The sequence below is a fragment of the Eulemur rufifrons genome, chromosome 28 (assembly GCF_041146395.1).
Source record: "Eulemur rufifrons isolate Redbay chromosome 28, OSU_ERuf_1, whole genome shotgun sequence".
Taxonomy (NCBI): Eukaryota; Metazoa; Chordata; class Mammalia; order Primates; family Lemuridae; genus Eulemur; species Eulemur rufifrons.
The window spans coordinates 64734699-64754340 of record NC_091010.1 but is presented as its reverse complement, the minus strand read 5'-3'; the positions used below and the strand labels follow the sequence as shown (position 1 = coordinate 64754340).

Genomic DNA, 19642 nt, shown 5'->3' with positions numbered 1-19642 from the left:
AACCGAAAGAGATGAATGTACTCTTTTCTTGGTCTCTCAGAGGCATATACGAATATCATTTATTGCACTGGGGTGTGATTTGGTGACATCTGTGGGGCTGGTACCTCCTCTTTCACTGAATTCTTCCAGGCACTTGCTTTTTAAGTTCACAATTGATTTTGCAGAGATGGCTGTCATTTCCCTGTGAGTCATCTTCGGGAAGGGCTGTCCATTCCCCTGACACTGTCCTACCTTTAATTGTCTAGTGTGCTCAAAAAGAGCTGAGATTGGCAGCAGAAGCAAAATATCCAGGCTGGCTAACCCAGGAGCCTTAAATGTAATTCCAAATCCTGGTCAGTAGACTTCGGTGGAGAGTTTCCTTCAGGTTTCCATGATTCTGTTAGGCAAACATCTCGGGCTATGGGGCCGCTGTCTTCTTGTCTGCTTAGCCGTAGACCTTGGCACTACTGACGTTTGGGTTGGGCACTTCTTTGTTGCAGGGCTGTCTTGTGCACTGTAGGGTGTCTAGCAGGATCCCTGGCCTCTGCCCGCTGGAGACTGGGAGCACACCCCTCCCCTAGTTGCGGCAGTCCAAAACGGCTTCAGACATTGCCACGTGTGCCCTGGAGGGGCAGCATGGACTCTTGAGAACTTTAGATTGTGGGCCTCCACTTTCTTCAGATTTTATAACTCCGTTCTGGATATGTGATGGGGGAGAAAATGTGACAGCCATGAACTGGAATAGTCCCATAATTCTCTATCGTTTTGTAAAAAAAATAAATAATTCATAAAGCACCCCTATTTCCACATTTTGCCAGTGCTAATCAAATATTCATCGTTTTAAATATTCTGATAACTAACATTTATGGAGTGCTTGTTTTTATGTGCCAGGCCGTGTTGTGAGCACTGTGAACACTCTGAGGGATAAATTATCCTTGTCCCCATGTTAACAGATGGGGAAACTGAGGCACAGAGCACTTAGGCAAATTGCTGGAGTTTATGGTGTGTAAGTGGCCCTGATGTCTCGCCCTGGCAGTGGGACATCAAATCACACACTCTTAACCAACACTCTGTATGGTGGTTGATTTTAAGATGACAAGACCAAGACACAGGTGCCACGTGTAGGCCTCAGTCCTCCTGCCCCCCCTGAGCTCCAAGGGGACGAGGCTGCAGATGTTTCCACAGCTGTCTTCCTATTGTCTAGGCCAGTATTTGACATACAGTCAAAGTACAGTGAAAGTTCACTGTGCCGAATGCATCAGACTGTTCTAAACCCCAGTCTCTGGGCTGTTTACAAGAAAAGGGGAACTGCTACAAAAAATAAATGCATGTTATGATTTCTTGAAAAGATGAGTTGTGATATTGTAGGTCACTAATGTGTTGTAAATGTCTGTTATTAGGAGGATAACTGCCAAGAAATACAGAAAGGGAGTGATTGGGTAACTACAGCCTTCAAGCTGCTACCGTGACCTCCTTGACTGCAGAGTGGGAAACTGAGACGTTACGCTTAACAGAGAGACACCATCACTGCTTTAGAATTAGACTGTAACTGAACGCACCAAAGCACTGGTAACACATGCCTGCAAAGCTGAGCCTTTCTTTGATGATTCTGGAAGGCAGAGCCGGGCAGCACCTCCAGGTCCTCATTACAGACACTTGTGCCTTGAGACACTGATGCGCTGGTTAATCAAGAGCTTGGGTTTCCGGAGGTGTTGACTAATAGGTTTTTTAAATTCACCTTCATTTGAGATGATAGCACTTCTATAAGCCTGTGATACGTTAGCATTCTAGCATTTGCCCTCTAAGTTCCTTCAAGATTATTTGAGGAGTGGGTTGGGAGGGCACAGACGAGGGTTTGGTCCTGATGCGAGGCTCATGTTAGCTGGTGCAGTCGGGGATAGAGTTTTGCTAGTGGAACCCTTGGCCAGGTCATTTGTCTGTTATAGCTGGACTCTTAAATTCACGTTTCCCTTGCCCGTTAAAAGTAATGTTGTTCCCAGAATTTGGGCTGAAAAGTGCTTAGAGGTAGGAAAAATGGGCTGGCTTCATTTTTAACATTCAGACTTTTTCTCATCTGACTATGTCCTTGTGAAATAGCCATGGAAAAATAGGGTAAGTGCAGAAAGGGTCTTAGTAAACCAGGATGCTTCACTTGGTTCAAATGTCCTTTTTTTTTTTGGCAAGGACGAGGGACAGTCAGGCAATTCTCTCTTGAAATGGTGATAATAGAGGGAAAATTCCAGAGCAGAAACTACCTTGGAAATTTATATCGGAAGAATTTTGGGGACGGGCACAGTGGTGTGTGCCTTTAGTCCCAGATACTTGGGAGACTTGAGGTGGAGGATCGCTTGAACCCAGGAGTTCCAGGCTGTAGTGAGCTGTGATTGCATCTGTTAACAGCCACAGTGGTGTAGTCTGGTCTCGCTGAGACTGAGTCGGTTGTGCTATCCTTAAATGCTCCCTCAGCAGCGTGCTCATAGACCCAGCACAGCACGTGCCGTACCGTGTTCTAATTCCCTTGTTTTCCTGTCTGTCTTCCTGCCCGGATGGCGAGGTTCTGGGAAGGAGCCGCTCACCTTCGCAGCCCCAGCACCTGGCGTGTGTGGGCTGGTACGTGGGAGATGCTTCGTGTGCGTTAGGTGCATGAGTAATAGGAGAACTCATTAAATTTCATCTTTCACATGGGCAAAAAGAGGACATAACATATGGAAATATTTCCAACTTGTTAATACTAAGCAGCTCCCTTTTATGATTGAGAATAAGGACTTTGGGGCACAATTAGTTTTTCTTTACCACCTTCCTCATTTTCTTCCCCTATCACCCCTCCTTTCCTCTCAGTCTCAGGAAAAGATGTGTCTTCATTTTCTTCGGTTCAGAGTCCTTCTGAAGAACTCCCCTTTCTTTGCAGGCGGGGATTAACGAGAACGATTTCTACGACGGGGCGTGGTGCGCGGGGAGGAACGACCTCCACCAGTGGATCGAGGTGGACGCCAGGCGCCTGACCAGGTTCACGGGCGTCATCACCCAAGGAAGGAACTCGCTCTGGCTGTGAGTGTGCCCAGACCTGTGTCGTCTGGGCTCTGTGTCTCGGGTCTAGCGTTCGAGGGTCTGGACAGACGGGAGTCTCGGAGAGGTGGCTGGTGACGGGCAGTAGAAGAGAAAAACATTGCAGCGGGGGGCCGGGGGCTGGGTGGGCTGTGGACACAGGTCCCCTGGGAAGGTGAGTCTCTTAGGACCACACCTTCTCCTGTACAGGAATGGAGAGAGGGACCGCCGGGCAGGAAGGCGGAGTAGACAAAAGCACAGTCAGAGCTGTGCAGTTTAGGCAGGTGGCTGCCACCTTGGATGCCTGGTGAGGTGTTGACATGCCAACTAGTGGACAGAACACGGCTGAGGTGGGACCTCTGGACACGCGTGAGCACACGGCCCTGGGGTGGAGGGCACGTACCCACCGTCTAGTCTCCGGGAAGAAAGGCTGCAGGCCTGGGCAGGTTCCCGGCGAGGGAGCGCCAGAGAAGTAGAGGTGAAGGATGACACAGTGTGGGGCTGAGAGCGAGAAGGAGCCCGTTCCTCAGAATTACGCTTGGGGTCAGGGCTGGGTCAGTGGCAGGTGTGCCCTCATGGTAATTCCCAGAGGGCTGTGGCCCCTGAAGACCCCCCATCTTGTGGCATATGGATGTGGCGGAATAGATCATTCAACCTTAAAGAGGCAGGAAACGCTGACATATGCTACACGTGGCTGAACCTTGTGCAGTAAGCCGGTCACAAAAGGACAAGGACGATTCCACCTGCGTGGGGACCTAGAGTAGTCAGATTCATAGACGGAAGTAGAATGGTGGTTGCAGGGGCCGGGGGAGGGGGAGGGGGAGTTACTGTTTGATGAGGACAGAGGTTCCGTATGACATGATGCAAAGTTCTAGAGATGGATGCTGGTGTTGGTTACACAACCGTGAGAACGTACCTAAGGCCACAAAGCTGTACACCGAAAAATGGTTAAAATGGTACATTTTACGTTATGTATATTTTACAACAGTAAACAAAAAATTCAATAAACACATATGATATAAAAAATATGGAAAACACCCTGTTGACCTCAGCTCGGGGAAGGTTCTGGAGACAGAGATGGGGCTGCATCCGTGGGGATGGTCCTGTGGCTCCAGCCGTGTGGACAGTGGGTGCCAGAGACTGGGGTGCACGGGGTGGGGGCAGAGGGCGGGGTGGGCCAGGGCCAGCGGGACCTCAGGTGCTTTCTGAATTTTACAGTGAGAAGCTAAGATCCCCGATGCCCCACACTTGAACGTTAGGAAACCAGTCTTGGTCCCTGTCAGCTAAGAGCCTCCCGCTGGCAGCCGCTCCCCTCACATCCGCACTGCACTCCTGAACCCCGTTTCTGGCATCTTTCAATATTTACTAATTACCTCTTGGCAATCACGTAAAATCAGACAGTAATTTGCTGACTAGATTGACTTTAATTTCTGGAAAGGTCAACATCAATAAATAAACTGGGTTAAGAGAGATGAACCTGGCATGTGTGTTCGCATTGAATCTGCTCACCTGTCTGTCATTGTCCCTGCAAAGGGACACTGTGTCTTACGTAGTGACAATTGTCAGGCAGTGACTCATTACCTGTTTTCCTCTGAATTTTTTTATTGTAAAGACAACATTATAACATCTAGCAACATTTTAAAACATATCCCATGATTTCATGGTCCTTATGCAAACAGAATTAATTTCCCATATTGCAGTCATATTACGTATTCAGTTATGTTGTTTTAAACTTAAAGACATATCAGCAATGTGTTTCAGGCTCTTACTCGGGCTTCCTAATGCTCATTTTTAATAGCCTATAATTCACTCAGCCACGGCTCTATCACCATCCGAATTTTCTGTTGTCACATGTCATATTATAAGAAAGAATTTTTATACTTTTTTCTTCATTTGAATTATTTTCTTCAACTAAATTTCCAGAGCTAGGTAATTTGTGCATTTTGACAACATTTGGATATGTATTTGTGCTGTTTCGTATATCGCATTTCATCCACTTTGCTTTTCGGTGGCATTTATGTTTGTGTTCACAGCTGCTGAGTTTCGCTCTGTGGTGTGCATTTTGCTTTCGTCAGTGCTTCATTACCATGACGATATTTTCACTGTTTATTTTCTGAAAGGCAAGAATTTTGGGGGAAAATGTTGGATTGCTCAAGAAAAATGGAAACTTAAGTGGTTTGAGATTGCCTATAGGGATGAGACACAGGGATTTTGCCTTAATGCGTGGACATTAACCTGTCTGACCGCTGTCATCCGAGATCCAGTAGTCGGTTGTTATTGGATTAGAAAATAAGAGCAAGGTAGGTATGACGCTCATATTGCATTTCCCCTAGAAACACAAGGGAGTCAGAAACTGCAGCGGAACAGTATCTTTCCTTGGCTTGGCTAGGACAGGAACATCTGAGTGGGAAGGCAAGGGATGGAATTACTTTTAGAGAATCGATTTTTTTTAAATGTCTAAATGTATTTCAAGTCAAATTATTCTTCAGGGACAATGAAGAGAAATCTGAATAGTACCTTCGCCCCCAGGACCGAAGAGGAAACGGGCCGAGGGCACATGTTGGTATCTGACCGTCTTCTCCGAGGCCTGGGTAATGCTGCAGGCGGTGGGGTTCTATTCCACCACGACCAGGAAACATGCCAGCCACAGATGTCACTGACCACTGATGGTAAAGGCGATAGCAATTGTCCCCTTTCCCTGTCCCACGACTCCGTCCTCGCACTGTTCCCAGCACAGACGGAGGTGGTTCCATCTTTAATATTTCCATTTATTGGCGCTGTGTTTCTTCCCACTAGTCAGTGAGTGCCTCGATGGTAGAGGCCGTGTCCTGACAGTGTGTCCCTGGGACCTCGCCCAGTTCCGGGCGTCTTTAGATGCTCGAGGACTGACTCTCTAGTGAATGGACATCACTGTGAAGCAAAAAGGTGACGAAAGTTCCTTCACACTGAATGGTAATGAGTTAACTAATCTATGACTAAATTACCGAGAGTGGGCTTAAAATGTAAGGGAGGAGCGTGGAGGGGCAGGAGGTGGGAAGGTTGGGAGGTCACAGAGACTTCTAGAGCTGGACGATGGCTCAGAGAACAGTTGTGGCTTTGGAATCACGACGGGGCTCTTGGCTCTAGATGGTTACGGGATTTCCCTGCTCTGAACCTCAGTTTTATGTTCTCTAAACTGGAATAACTGTTCTCTATCTCATAAAGATGTGGTGAGGGTTCAATGAAATTATATTATAATGTTTTAAAATTAGCCAGCACCTAATAAATGCTCAGCAAATGGTTCCCTCCATACCTCTTTAGGTTTATCTAGAACAGTGGTTTCCAAGCTTTATTTTTAGCTACAGACTCTTCTCTCAAAACCTTTCTTGGAAACATTTAGAAATGTAGGCAGGTGAGACTGCTCCCCGTGAGTCCGGGGGTGGGGGGGGTCGCCTGCTTGGGCCTCTCCCATTGAACACTCCTGAAGGACAGATTCATGGAAGTGTCTCTGTGTAGAAGCTTCATGCACAGCCTGAGGGTGCGTCTGTGCAGGTTCCAATCCTGCCCACTACCCACAGCCCCTCTGCGGCTCCCCAAAACCTGCAGGGTCGCAGGCACAGGTGGAAGTCAAACCACGACAAGCAATGGCAGAGCTGGAATTTGAGTTTGATTTTTCCAGTTAAGTGTGTAGAGCGAACCCTAATCTCAATGAGTGTTGCACTTTGGTTGGTTAATGCATTAGAAATGGAAAGAGGAGGGGTTTCCGGCCCCCTAGAGTTTGCCAAGTGGATGTTGCTGTTTGGAAGGGCTTCTGTGCGGTTGTTGAAATACGGGACTTTACTAATAGTTGGAGTTGCAATATGTAGTTAAGAATACTATTAATGCTTTTAATTCATGGGAACTTTGTAGTCGATATTTTGCAATGAACATCCATAATGTTATTTGTTCCTGACGTTCTCCATATGTTTATTCATTCGTTTATTTGACATTTATTGAGCACTCTGTACTGAGCACTGGGGATTAAAAGGGAGCAAGAAACAGACCTGCCCGCAGGGAGCTTTTCAGTCTGGTGCAGGAATCCGATACTTTCCTGGGTCTGTGAGAACCAGCGGAGGACATGTCTACGTGAGATGGAGACGGGGACCTGCCGTTGGACCTGTGACGCGGGGGCACGGTGGTGCCGCCAGGTCACAGGCTGCTGAGTTCGTAACCAAGTGGATGATAAAGTCTACAATTCCAGTCTTCATGATTTCCCAAATAATTCATGCCATTTGAAAATAATAAAATGTAATTGTTTTAATGATATTGAATAATTTATGTTTTTCAGAATTATAAATATCCTTCCCCACTGCATTGTAATTTACTGACACGTTAGTATACTAATAAAAACCAATTTTTTATTTCCCTAATGGCAGAAAGTATATTAGATATATGGTTGTTACAATTATAGCCAACGTGATGATTGAAAAGTTAATTATTTTGCTTGTGGTGAAGAGATGCTTCTAATGACTTGGAAGTAATACGGGCAATTTAAAATAACCAAATGTTTTTAATATTTACTGTTTAATAGACAGAATGATTCTCCTTATCTCTTGAGAGTCTGTAAATTTGTGGTTAAAGTGAGGCAGCAGCTGGATCGCCGGGTTTGCAAGGGGGGTGCTGAGGGAGGCTGACCCGTTGGCCGAGTCTGTAGGAGGGAGTTAGGCTGATTAGAGGAAGATGAACGGGGCTTCTGCCCCGCGCCGGGCTCTGTGCCGAGGACACCAGGCTGACAGGCTCCCCCGAGCCCTCAGTCGCTCGCTTTCTGTTTGACGGTGGAAAGTCTCGGGGATTTCGAGTGTCACCTTCTCTTCTGAGAATGCTGGTGTGAAGGAAAGGAGTGGGCAAGGTTCCAAAGTCAGAGGGACAGGAGCGGCAGATTGCCCTCCTTGCTTCTCACAAGACAGTGTGTCCCTAGCCTGGAGCGAGGACCCAGTTGAGAGGACAGTGCGTCGGGGTGGGGGTGCAGCAGGGGCAGGTCCCTGAGCGGCTGGCGCCGGTGCGGGGGCCCACCCTGGAAAGGAGGGTGTCCTGGTTCCCCGAGGTAGTCAGGGCGGGGAGCACGCGTCTCCGCGGAGCAGGCAGGGCCCTCTGCAGAGCGTGAGTGTGGCAGGTTCAGGCAGTGGACGCTTACAGAGTGTGAGATCCGGGCTTAGCAAAGGGACAGGGAGGCTCTTCCTCCAGCTGCAGAGAGGGCTCAGCACGTGCAACTGTCATTGTCCCCTCAGGCACTCTTGGCGATGTGTCCACCATGGGGTGGCTGAGTTGGTGGCGGTTGCAGAGGGAGGAGGCCAGGGACCAGGGCATCTCGGTGCTGGTAGGATGCGGACTGCGTTAGGGGTGCAGGGCTGTGAGGCCGGGCTCGGGGCTGATCCCCTGGAGGGGCAGGGCTGGTTCCGGAGCCCCTGGGGGAGAAGAGGTTTCGGAAGCGATGGAGGCTTGGCCGGGAGGGCGGTGGCCTGTCTGAGGGCTCCACGGGGCAGTGGGGCTGACGACTGGGGTCAGGGGGTGAGGCGCTGAGGTGGTGCCAGGGGAAGATGCCCCGGAATCTTCCGGCACCCCTGGTGGGAGCCCCTCCCAGGCAGGCTGGAGTATGGTTCAAAGGAGGGAGGGACGAGGAGGCAGCTGAGGAGACAGAGGGGTCTGCAGCAGAAGGAGAAATGAAGGAGAGTAAAGACACAGCTGGAGGATGCCGGGCCAGGACAGGGGAGGGAACCTTCCCAAACGCCTTCCCTGGCCGAGGTTCCCATCCTCGCGGCAGGGAGTGTTCAACGGGTGCCACCCTTTCTCCTCCACTGCATCTGGCTCTCTGCTCCCTGAGGACCTGTCCTGGCCTCTGCCGTCCTCTCCTGTCCCTGGGCGGGTCTGGGCCAAGGCGCAGAGGGAAGGGTCGCGGGGCCAGGCCAGGAGCTCGGGAGCCAGAGCACAAGGGGAGGCCGCCTGGCACTTCATGCAGCATAAATCATTTGCTCGTCTTCTTGGGAGAGAGGGTGTGTGTTTTCAGAACGTGTTGTGCTGTGTCTCCTCACTTAACAGTGAAATGGTATGTTTGGCACCTGTGGGGGGCTGGGGAGAGCCAGTTTCCGAACTCCTTTCTAAACTCTTTGAAGACTGTCAGTTTCTGAACAGCAGAGTTTGGCATGACATAGAAAGGTTTTAATGAAAACATTTCCAAGTTCAAGGAGAAGGCCAGGCGTGCAGTCGTTAGGCATTTTATGTTAAATTTCAATAATGCAAGGATCATTATTTAGAATTAAATAAAGCTCTCACAAGTGGCCATACGGCTCATACTTGGCTTTCTGGGTGCGGATGACTAAGGAATGCGCTCTCAGTCGGTAAAATCTCTGAAATGGGAACAATTTTCAGCTTGTTCTTGGGTAGGAAACTTCTGCTTCCTACCTGCTTTATTCAGGGGTCCCCCAGCTGTGACTCCCCAGGAAACCCTCCAGATGGTCACTGGGCATACCCTGCCTTTTCTTTCCTCTGCTTCCTGGTGGGGAGGCCTCCCTGCTGCAGGCCCCCTCCCTGTTTGGCTCACTAATGCCCCCACCCCTCGACCCACAGGCCCTGTGGGGACCGGCCACCACCTGTCCTGCCTCATTCCCTTTGCTCATTGCACTCCAGCCCAGGAGCCCCCTTTTCCTTTTTCAGCATACCAAGCGTGCTTCTGCCTCAGGGCCTTTGCACTTGCCATTCTCTCTCCTGAGGGCTTATTCCTCCTTGCATTCACAGGCTTTCTCTGACCACCCCATAAAATTCATCCTCGGTTGCTCGGTGTCCTCCCTTGGCTTTGTCCAACCACCTATTATCTGTTTGTTACTTGCACTGATGTTGCTCCCGGGGAAAGGAAGGTTTGTTTGCCCCTGAATCTCCAGTGCTAGGTTAGAGCCCTGCACAGGGTGGGTCTCTGTGACCAGCCCCTCCTGACCTTCTCTCCTCTGGAGGCTGGACAGCCCCTGCCAGCCCAGAGTCCACCCAGCGAGGGGGCTCTTTGGTGCATGAACCGCCGGGAGGAAGCATATTACAGTATTCCCTGTGGGGACACAGTCCTCAACCTGGTGTCAGAGAGCAGATAAAAGTGCAGATTCCAGAGTGAGATGGGGATTCCAGACCTACCTAGCTGCAAGTCCTTGGACATGTATCTGAGCCTTTCTGTGCCTCAGTTTCTCCAGCTATAAAATGGAGATAATAATAGTAGCTACCACGTCGGGTTATTGTGGGGGTTAAGTGAGTTAATGCACACCAAGCAGTTAAGACAGTCCTTGGCACGCAGTGGGAGCCCTGTGAGTGTCTGCCTGCTTTCTTAGGACTCCTTCCCTTTTGTGGAGGGTCCTGTTCACATGCCAGAACCCCACCCGTCCCTCTTTCTTCTCTCCAGCCAACCCGAAACCCGAGTGTGCTCTGCCTCTTGGAGTGCTCAGACCACATTCTGGGTCCTCTCACGGCCCTTGTTCACTCTGGGTGGTCTCAGAGTCATTAACCAGGAGGCAGCTGCCACCAGCCTTGAGCAGGTGGGTGGTCCAGGTGGTCATACCACCCTTCCAAGCCTCCATTCCTCCGTCTGTAAGAAGAGGAGAAGCCTCGCTCTCTCAGCTGGGGGCGAGTGTTCAGGGCGATGCCCAGGGGAAGCCCTGAGCACATCCTGGACACGTAGCAGAGACTCAATGGGCTGTAGCTGCTCCGATTTACAGGTGGACTCACCTCACCTCTGCACCCCGCCCTCTACCCCATATCCCCATTCAATCAGAGCTGGGGCCTCCAGTGTCCCCAGTGCCTCCAGGGCACCCAGGAAGGACTTTGCAACTGATTCATGTTGGGCCAAGAAGTAGAGTCTGACATTTTGTGAAAATACTCCCATGGCACATCTGTATTTTGTTGGAATAAATTTGGCTGGCAGGAAATTTCTTTAAATAAAAACACGTTGCTTCCCTATGCCAGGGCTGCACAGTACTTTGCCTGTGTGAGCTCATGCGGTGCTCACAGTAACCCTGCCCAGGCCAGGCGGGTCCTTTTCTTGACCCATTGTATGGATGAGGAAACTGAGGTTCAGAAAGCCCTAGTAACATGGTTTAACCCTCTGTCTTAGTCCATTCTTGCTGCTATAACAAAAATTATCTTAGACTGGGCAATTTATAAATAATAGAAATTTATTTATCACAGATCTGGAGGCTGAGAAGTCCAAGATCCAGGTGCTGGCAGATTGGGTGTCTATTGAGGGTGGCTCTGGGCTTCCAAGATGGCGCCTTCTTGCTGTGTCCTCCGTAGGGGATGACGCTGTGTCCTCACATGGCAGAAAGGACCACAGGGCAAAAGGCACCCAGGTGCTCCCTTCCACCTCTTTTGTAAGGGCACTAATCCATTTATGAGGGTAGAGCCCTCATGACTTAATCACTTCCCCGTGCCCCACCTCTTAATACTGTCACATCAGGGTTTAAGTTCCAACATACAAATTTCGGAGGGACACACATTCAAACCGCAACGCACCCTCTTTGCCTCTTAGTGAGATGCTGTGCTTTCAGCTCCCTCGTCCCTCCCTGATGCACGCTCCCCCAACCCCCAATGCTGCTCAAGGATTTCTCCTGTGCTGTGATGCTTCTGCGAGTGTAGACACCTCCACTGGCCCTGTGAATGGACGTGTGTGGGCTCCGTCTGAGCACTTCTGAGGCTGGGGCCGGGGCTGTTGCCTGGCTGCCCCAGGACCAACTTACCCCTCAGAGACAGGGCACACAGTGTCTGGGGCCTCGTGACCTTTAAGGGCCTGTGAAAGTGTTTAATTTCTTTTAAAATCAGAAGAAAGAAATGAACATTTAGGTTGAAGAAAACATTTTAATATATAATGTTAATATATTCATCCTTATACCAACATGAACATAAAATATGATTAAAACATTTTTTGGAAGAAGGGGCCTGTGGTCAGCAGAATAATCTGCCCCCTCAAAAGATGTCAGCATCGTAATCCCTGGGACCTGTGAATACGGTCGGTTACAGGTGGAATTAAGGCTGCTCATTGTCTGACCTTGAAGCGGGAGATTTTCCTGGGTTGGGTGGGCCCGTTGTCATCACAGGGGTCCTTCCATGTGGAAGAGGGAGGAGGAGAACAAACCTGAGACACGGCAGCTGGAGAAGGATTTTCTGTTGCTGGCTCTGAAGATGGAGGAAGGGGCCACGAGCCAGGGATGGGGCAGTTCTAGAAGCTGGAAAGGCAGGGGACAGATTGTCCCTAGAGTCCTGGAAGGAACACAGTCCTGCAACACCTTCCTGTTGGGACTTCAGACCTCCAGTCCTGTAAAAGAATAAATTTGTGTTATTTAAACTGCTATGTTTTCAGCAGCAACAGAAAACCAATAGTGTCCACAAAGGCAAAGGTGCCTGGGGCCCACAAAAGTCCTCGAGTGGCCTGGCCAGCCTGCCCGACAGCCTCGCTCTCCGACGCCAGGTCCCTGTGTTGGGGCCGCCAGCTGTGAGCATAGCCAGCTGGGCCCTGGCTAGATGGGGGGGCTCACTCACTCCGCTCCACTCCTCAGAATTCATCTGAGCCATGTCTTCCGTTCCTGTTTTCCTGGTCCCCCAAGTGACTATTCCAGATTTGGGAAACTTTAAATACCTTCTTTGTGCTTTTAGTTCTCTGTGCTGGGGCTTCCTAATGAGGAACTGCTTCACCCTTTACCCACATTTATTGTGACTTTGCCCCCAAAGTGGCATTTCCCCCCCTCTTTTGCTGGTAGATGTTTTTACTGGAGGTAATGGAAAATAGATAATATTTCTAAGTTTATAACATTCCCTCCTATGGTCTGAATTCTTGAAAAGCCATGGTTACCAGTCCACAGTGAAAAATCCAATAAATCAAGAGGCTGATGTTTCTCGCAGTGTCCAGCATTTGGCTGTACGGAGGACGTGGCAGAACCATTTACCTGTGATTGTAGTTCCAGCAGGGCTGGGGGTGGGTGGAAGAAAGAAAGAAAATGAGTGTGCACTCACGTTCTGGAGTGTTGTGCATGCCTGTGCTTGTTGTAGACTAAAGAGAAAGCTTTCTTTTTTAACATAGTGTTTCCAGAAGCTGTTAAAGGCAAGCCTGGACCTCTTGGGATCCGCAGTCCTGCCCAAAGTTACAATTCGGCCTTAGGCAGGAGTCAAGCCTGCTAGGCTGCTGGAATGCAGCTGTGGGGAGGTGAGGGACAGGAAGAGGAAGCTGCCAGCTTCCTCACGGTTCCAGCAGAGAATTGGCCTAGAAACGAGGAGAGCTTTTTGGATTCTTCATTTTCCTGACTGAAAGGGATTTAACAGTGCGTTCCTCGCTGGTGTGTGGAGGTCGGCAACACCCAGCACTATTCACAAATGAGGGCTGGGAGTATTCGTGGTCTTTTTACTGGACTGACTTTGCCCATTTGCCACGTCTCCTGGTATTTGCTGTAGCTGATGGTGGCTGCCTGCAAGGAAAGGGAGATTCTCTGCTGTGAGGTGCAGGGAGAGAAGGACCTAACCAGCAAGGCCAGTCGCTGTGAAACTCCAGTGTGGTAGACCTCCAGGGGGCACCTCCGATCTTACCTTGTGTCCACCCAAAATTAGCTCTTTGACTGAGATTTGAGGTACTCATATTTTCTCCAATTATTCCCTGTCTTGTCATTTTGTTTAGGATACCTTGTGTTATACAAAAGTTTTGAATTTCTATATCATTAACATAATTAGTCTCATAAGGTTTACATCATACTTAGAAAGGCCTATTTCTTCTAAATATATGAATAATTTTTTTCTATATTTTCTTCTAGTGCTTTTATTATTTCAATTTTTACCTTGAAATCTTCAAACCATCCGGAATTTATTTTGTGTAGGGTATATGTAATATATCAAACTCTGTTTCTCAAATGGCCACCAGGATGTCCCAACATTATGTATTTTCCATATTTTCTCCAATTGAAGTGCCACCCACATGATACTCTAAATTCTTGTCTATTGTGGGGTTTACTTCTGGATTTTTTATTCTGTCCCATTGCTCTGCCTTTATTTTCCAGAACCCACTGCTGTAGTTATCATAGAGCACATTGTGCTACTATCTCATAGACTTAATTCTTCCTCCTTGTTAATCTTTTCAGTTTTCTGGCTATTCTTGCTGTATTCTTTTCATATGAACTTTTTGATAAGGTCCAAATTATCTATGAAAAGAATTTCTGTTGATCTGTTTGGAGATTGCCTTAACTTGAGAATTTGAGAGAGAACTGGCCTTCCTAGATTAGTGTCTTCCTCTCTAAGAACATGGGGTTGGCTGTTCCATTTGTTCACATATTCCTTTTTTTGTGTTTGTGGTTTTTTTTTAATGGAATTTTCCCAGGTAGATCATGCATTTCTGTGTTCATTGTATGTTTAGTTTTGTAAGAAACTGCCAAACAATTTTTCTGAGTGGCTGTACCATTTTACAGCCCTACCAGCAATGTATGAATGACCCAGTTTCTCTGCATCCTCACCAGCATTTGGTCTTGTCACTATTTTTTATTTTAGCTGTTTTAATAGGAGTGAAGTGATACCTTATCTTGGTCTTTATTATTTGCATTACTTTAATAGCTATTAATATTGAACATCCTTCCATGTGCTTATTTGCCATCCGCATATCCTTTTTAATGAAATGTTTCTTCATGTCTTTTGTCCAGGTTCTAACTGCATCGTTTGTGTTTTCACTCTTGAGAGTTCTTATATAATATATTCTTAATATGTCTTTTGTCAGATATGTGGTTTGTAAATATCTTCTCACAATCCATAGTTCGTATTTTTGTCCTCTTCAGGTTGGCTTCACATCAACTTTGCAGAGCAAAAGTTTTTAATTTCAATCAAGTCTGATTTATTTTTTTTTTTCTTTTATGGATTGTACTTTGGTTTCACGTCTAAGAATTTTTTTAAACAAGTTTTAGCTCTCAAAGATTTTTCCCTTATGTTATCTTCTAAAAGTTTTATAGTTTTATGTTTTACATTTAACTCTATGATCTGTTTTGAGTTAATTTTTATGTAAAGCATGAGACTTATGTCAAGATTAATTTTTTCCGCCTGTATTAATAGATACTTAATTGCTTCAGTACCACTTGTTGAAAAGGCTATCTTTCATCACTGAATTGCTTTTGCACTTTTATTAATCTGTTGACCATATTTATGTGGATTTGTTTCTGGATTTTCTATTCTGTTCCTCCAAACCCTCCACCAATACCACACAGTCTTGAGTATTGTAGCTATATAATGTCTGAGAACTGCTTTACCTCTGTGCCATCAGTTCTGATATGTAATGTTTTCTCTCACTGACTTTTAAATACTCTGTAATTTCAGTTTTGATTTTCCTGTTAGGCAAAGATTATTTGAGAAACTGATTTACATTTCCCAGGGCCGGAAGTTTTTGGATTTTTAATTTTATACATTTCTTATTGTATCAGAGAATGTTGTCTCTACTTTTTAATTTGTTGATGTTTTGGAAGTTTCTTTTGAGGCCTAAAATAGGGACAGTTTTTGTGAATGTTCCATGAATCCTTGAAAAGAAAGATTATTTTTGTTTTCAGACTGTAGAACTTCATGTATATTAATCATATTTACCTTATGAATTATGATATTTAGTCTCCTTCATACTAATGATCATTATGGTCTAGAGAGACTGTCTTTATCCCTCCCTGTATTGCGTATTATTTTTCATTAATGTTGACGCTATCTTTTAGTACATAGATGTTTATAACTGTTTAATGCCTTATTATGGGCTCTGTCTTTCGGAATCATGTAGTGCTATTCTTCATCTGGTTTATTGCTTTTTGCCCTGAATTCAACCTTCAGATTTTACTATTGCAATCTTGGCTTTTTTTCTGTTTGCATTTGCTGATAGTCATGTGTCCATACCTCTTGTGTGTTTCCTGTGCATCACCGTAGGATTGTGTCTCTTCTGGTAGCCAAGAAGGTCTATAATTTAGTTCTGGTGTCTCTGTCTAATTTTAGAGTCAAAATTATGACTATAATTTTATATAATGCTCCTAATACAATATTTCTTCAGACACTATTAACACCCTATTATGAATAATGATTAAATTTGTGTAATTCTCCTTCATCCTGCATCCTCTCTTTCTACACCTCCTTCTAATTTTAGCTTGTTAATTACCTTTCTCAGTGTTTACCTTTGCATTGTTAAATGTTCCTATACCTTCACTATTTAATTTATTAGCTTTAATATCTGCATTTCCTCTTTGCTATTAGTAGCACATTATAACAACCAGGACACCTGGTTGGGGTCGCTTTCCACCTCTGAGTGAATTGGGAAGTTCCCTTAAACTTCTGTGCTCAGTGGCATCATCTTGCAGAGGGGACAATAACCTTGCCAGGTGGTGTCTTCTCTGCCACTGGAGGGGCAGTAGAGCTTAGCAGTGAAAACTTCACCACTTTCTGTATGACCCAGAGCAAATGATTTGACTTCACATGCTTCAGTTTCCTTATCTGTAAAATGGGAGTAGTGATAGTACTTGTAGTGTTGATTAGATAAAATAAAACAAGTAGTTAGAACCGTGTCTGGCACATAGTGTCTGGTAGATGTTCATAGTCACACTCTGATGATCCTGGTTACTCGAGCTGTGTGGTGGAAAGTGATCACAGAAAATGTTCACGCTAGATGCAACCAAGAGATACAAGGAAAACTGTGGAGCTCCTCTCCCCTGGAGGAGCCGTTTCTGGGGTAATACACCAATCTTAAAAAACCTGCATTCTGCAAAATTGTGCACTGAAAGTTCAGGAGCTTATTTGGGCAGACTTCACAAAAGCAAGCAACTTGGAACCAGAATGCTACTAGAACTGACCATAATCCTTATAAAAATACCAGCATAGCTAAAGATATGCTACCTTCTGTATCGAAATTCATAAACAACCCTACTTTTCACGAAAGGTGAAGGTAGTTTGGAAGAGTTGAGGCTGCTGTGTTATGCTTTTGGAGACGAGGGAAGATGGACAGCATCATCGCAAGGCAAGGTAGGAGTTTGCACCTGCAAACTTTGGTGAAATATTGTGATGCCGGAGAGGAAGCCTCAACTTGGTAAATAGGTGTGTAGTAAACATTTCCAAGGCAGAACACGTGGCCAAACTGAGCAGAGAGGAAGAAGTGGAGAGCATGGGCATGCTGTACCACGCTTGTCCTGTCTTCTCCAGGGCCCACTGCGTTCAGCGGAGTCAGCACACTTTCCAGTTGGGTGCTGGTCCTTGGTGGTGCAGACATTCACATGCTGGGAAGCATGTTTATGAACCAAGATGGCTTTGGCCTTAAACTGGCATTGTTCTCTCTCCCCCCGAACCCTGTAATGAGTACATATATGCACACTGTGTTTCTGGGTAGAGTGCGTGGTACGAGAGGCCTACATGAAACCTGGCCAGTGGATTCTCCATGTTGTGAAGTCCATGCTGACCTGCGGTCAAGGCACACTTTAGGTCCGGAAGAGAAATGTCTTCACTCCTCATAATCCTCTACCCAGAAGCTTCTGGTCTTTTTGGAATTTCTGGTAAGAGTCCAGCTATCTCAGCAGAAATTTCCAAATCATGTCTGGTAATTTTGATTGGAGAGAAAAGGTGACTTTCAAATACGAGAAGACGTGATTCCTCCAGGTGCACGTTTATCTGCAGTGGCCTGGCCGCTCCCACTGGCACTGGCAAATTGGCAAGCACTTCGATGACTGAGTCCTTGTTGCCTCCTGTCATTCAGGGCTGGAAGATGTCACATTTTATTACAAAATAGTCATGATAAAAATAACTACCATGTGTTGAGCTACTATAATAGTTAAGTACTGTTAACTCTGTTCCTTGCAACACCTGGAAGTTAGGACTTAACTTATTGTTACAAGAACTGCAACTGCCAAAGATGGCGTAGTTAGTACATGGCAAAGCGGGTCTTTGAGCCCAATTCTGCTAGACCTGAAAGTCCCTGATCATTCCAGGATTCCACCCAACACCACGAGTTGTCTGAGCAAGTTGATCTGCCCCATCTCAGCGCTCAAGCTGGGCTGGAGAACGTACAGTCCATGATGTGGATTTTGCTTACTTGATGCCGTCTTTCATGCCTGGTTCTTCTATGATCTCTCTCTTCTGGGGGAGGTTTTTCATGCTTTGTTAGCTTCAACCCAGGGTAAAGGAATGGTTGAGCCCATGATTTCTTTAAGCATTTTTGAAAGCTAAAATCTTTGCTGAGTTTCACAGAAGTCAATATTTTTCTTTCTTTTTTTAAAATAACCTTCTAATCTCTAGTTTTTCTTTTAAAGTCCATCTAAAAAATAACATTAGTGCAGCCAACAGAGTGGTCACTTGGCAATACGTTTAGAACACAAGGCAGGCACGGTCAAGGAAAAACCAAAATGCTTTCCAATTTTATTCATATAAACTTCCACTGACTTTCCCTCCAGAATAGCACAGTAAAATGTGAACTCTTAAAAGAAAAAAAAGAAATTCTTCTTTTTAGTCTGGCTTTGAAATTATAACTGAGATATAAATTGGCCTCAATTCTTGCATGTGTCAGAAGAAAATGACCCTGAAATGGGTGGAAAAATTGAAAAAGTGCCAGAGGAGTGAAGCAGAATAGGGGTTTACTTTTTAATCAACAAACCATTTTATGTTTAAAAACCCAAATGACACTACTTATAATTAAAAAATAGTAGCCCCTATCTCATACCCCTTGGTCCTAATTCCTGGTCTCCCAAGACAACAACTGCAAACCCTTTAGTTATTTCTTCTGTTTTATTTTTCGTAACCCCTGTTTCTGAATAAAATGCTTTTAGTACTCTTTCTTGATCCTTTAAAATTAGTTATGATTCACTGACTTTCTACTGTGAAAGATGAGAATTTAAGGTTCTACTTGACCTAATTTCAACATATACACATCTCTCTCTCTCTCCCTCTCTTCATTGCTCTCTCTCTCTCTCCTCTTTCTCCCCACAAAGGGGTTATATTACCAATTTTTTGTTGTTAGTGTTCAGTTTTCACATCATGGTTATTGTTGAACTATTATTTATAGCTGGATCAAATAGTGTACTATACGTACATTTCCTTTCCTGGGCAACTGTTTTTGCTTTTACTGGAGGTAACAATCACTTCTTTTTAATGGTTTTCTGGGTACCTCTCATTAATTCTAATGCTTTCTGATAGACCTAAAAAGCTCTTCTGAATATATCTGTACACATCAGCAATTCACTCTTTCATTTTCTTCCTGTCTATATCACTCCTGGAGCTTGCTGCCCTCCGCTGGCTCTGAATTGGGTTTGGTCCGCAGGCCTATGGCATGGCTCTTGTCTCTTGACCATTCCCCTGGGAATTCTCACCTCCCTCCTGAGTTATATTCTGTGTTTCTTAGCCCCCACATTGCTCTATTTTCCCCTTTATTTTGGTGGTACATATCTTTTGGAAATGGAGCTTGGGAGGTACAATTTTGGATTCCTTCAATGTATGAAAATGTATTTTATTGACCTCATTCTTGATTGGGAGTTTGGAAATAATTTTCCCTAAGAATTTTTAACAGCTTTATTGAGATATAATTCCCATACCATACAATTCACTCGAAGTGTACAACTCAGTGGTTTTTAGTATATTCCTAAATATATACTGTAGTGCAATCATT

General features: G+C 45.9%; 1 protein-coding gene across 1 annotated transcript in view; it reads left to right on the top strand.

Moving 5' to 3' along the window:
- Positions 1-19642, top strand: part of CPXM2 (carboxypeptidase X, M14 family member 2) — a 92340-nt gene that overhangs the window by 36853 nt on the left and 35845 nt on the right. Inside the window, exon 4 of the mRNA XM_069460256.1 lies at positions 2888-3027. Coding sequence (XP_069316357.1) covers positions 2888-3027 — 140 coding nt within the window. The remainder of the gene's footprint in view (positions 1-2887; positions 3028-19642) is intronic.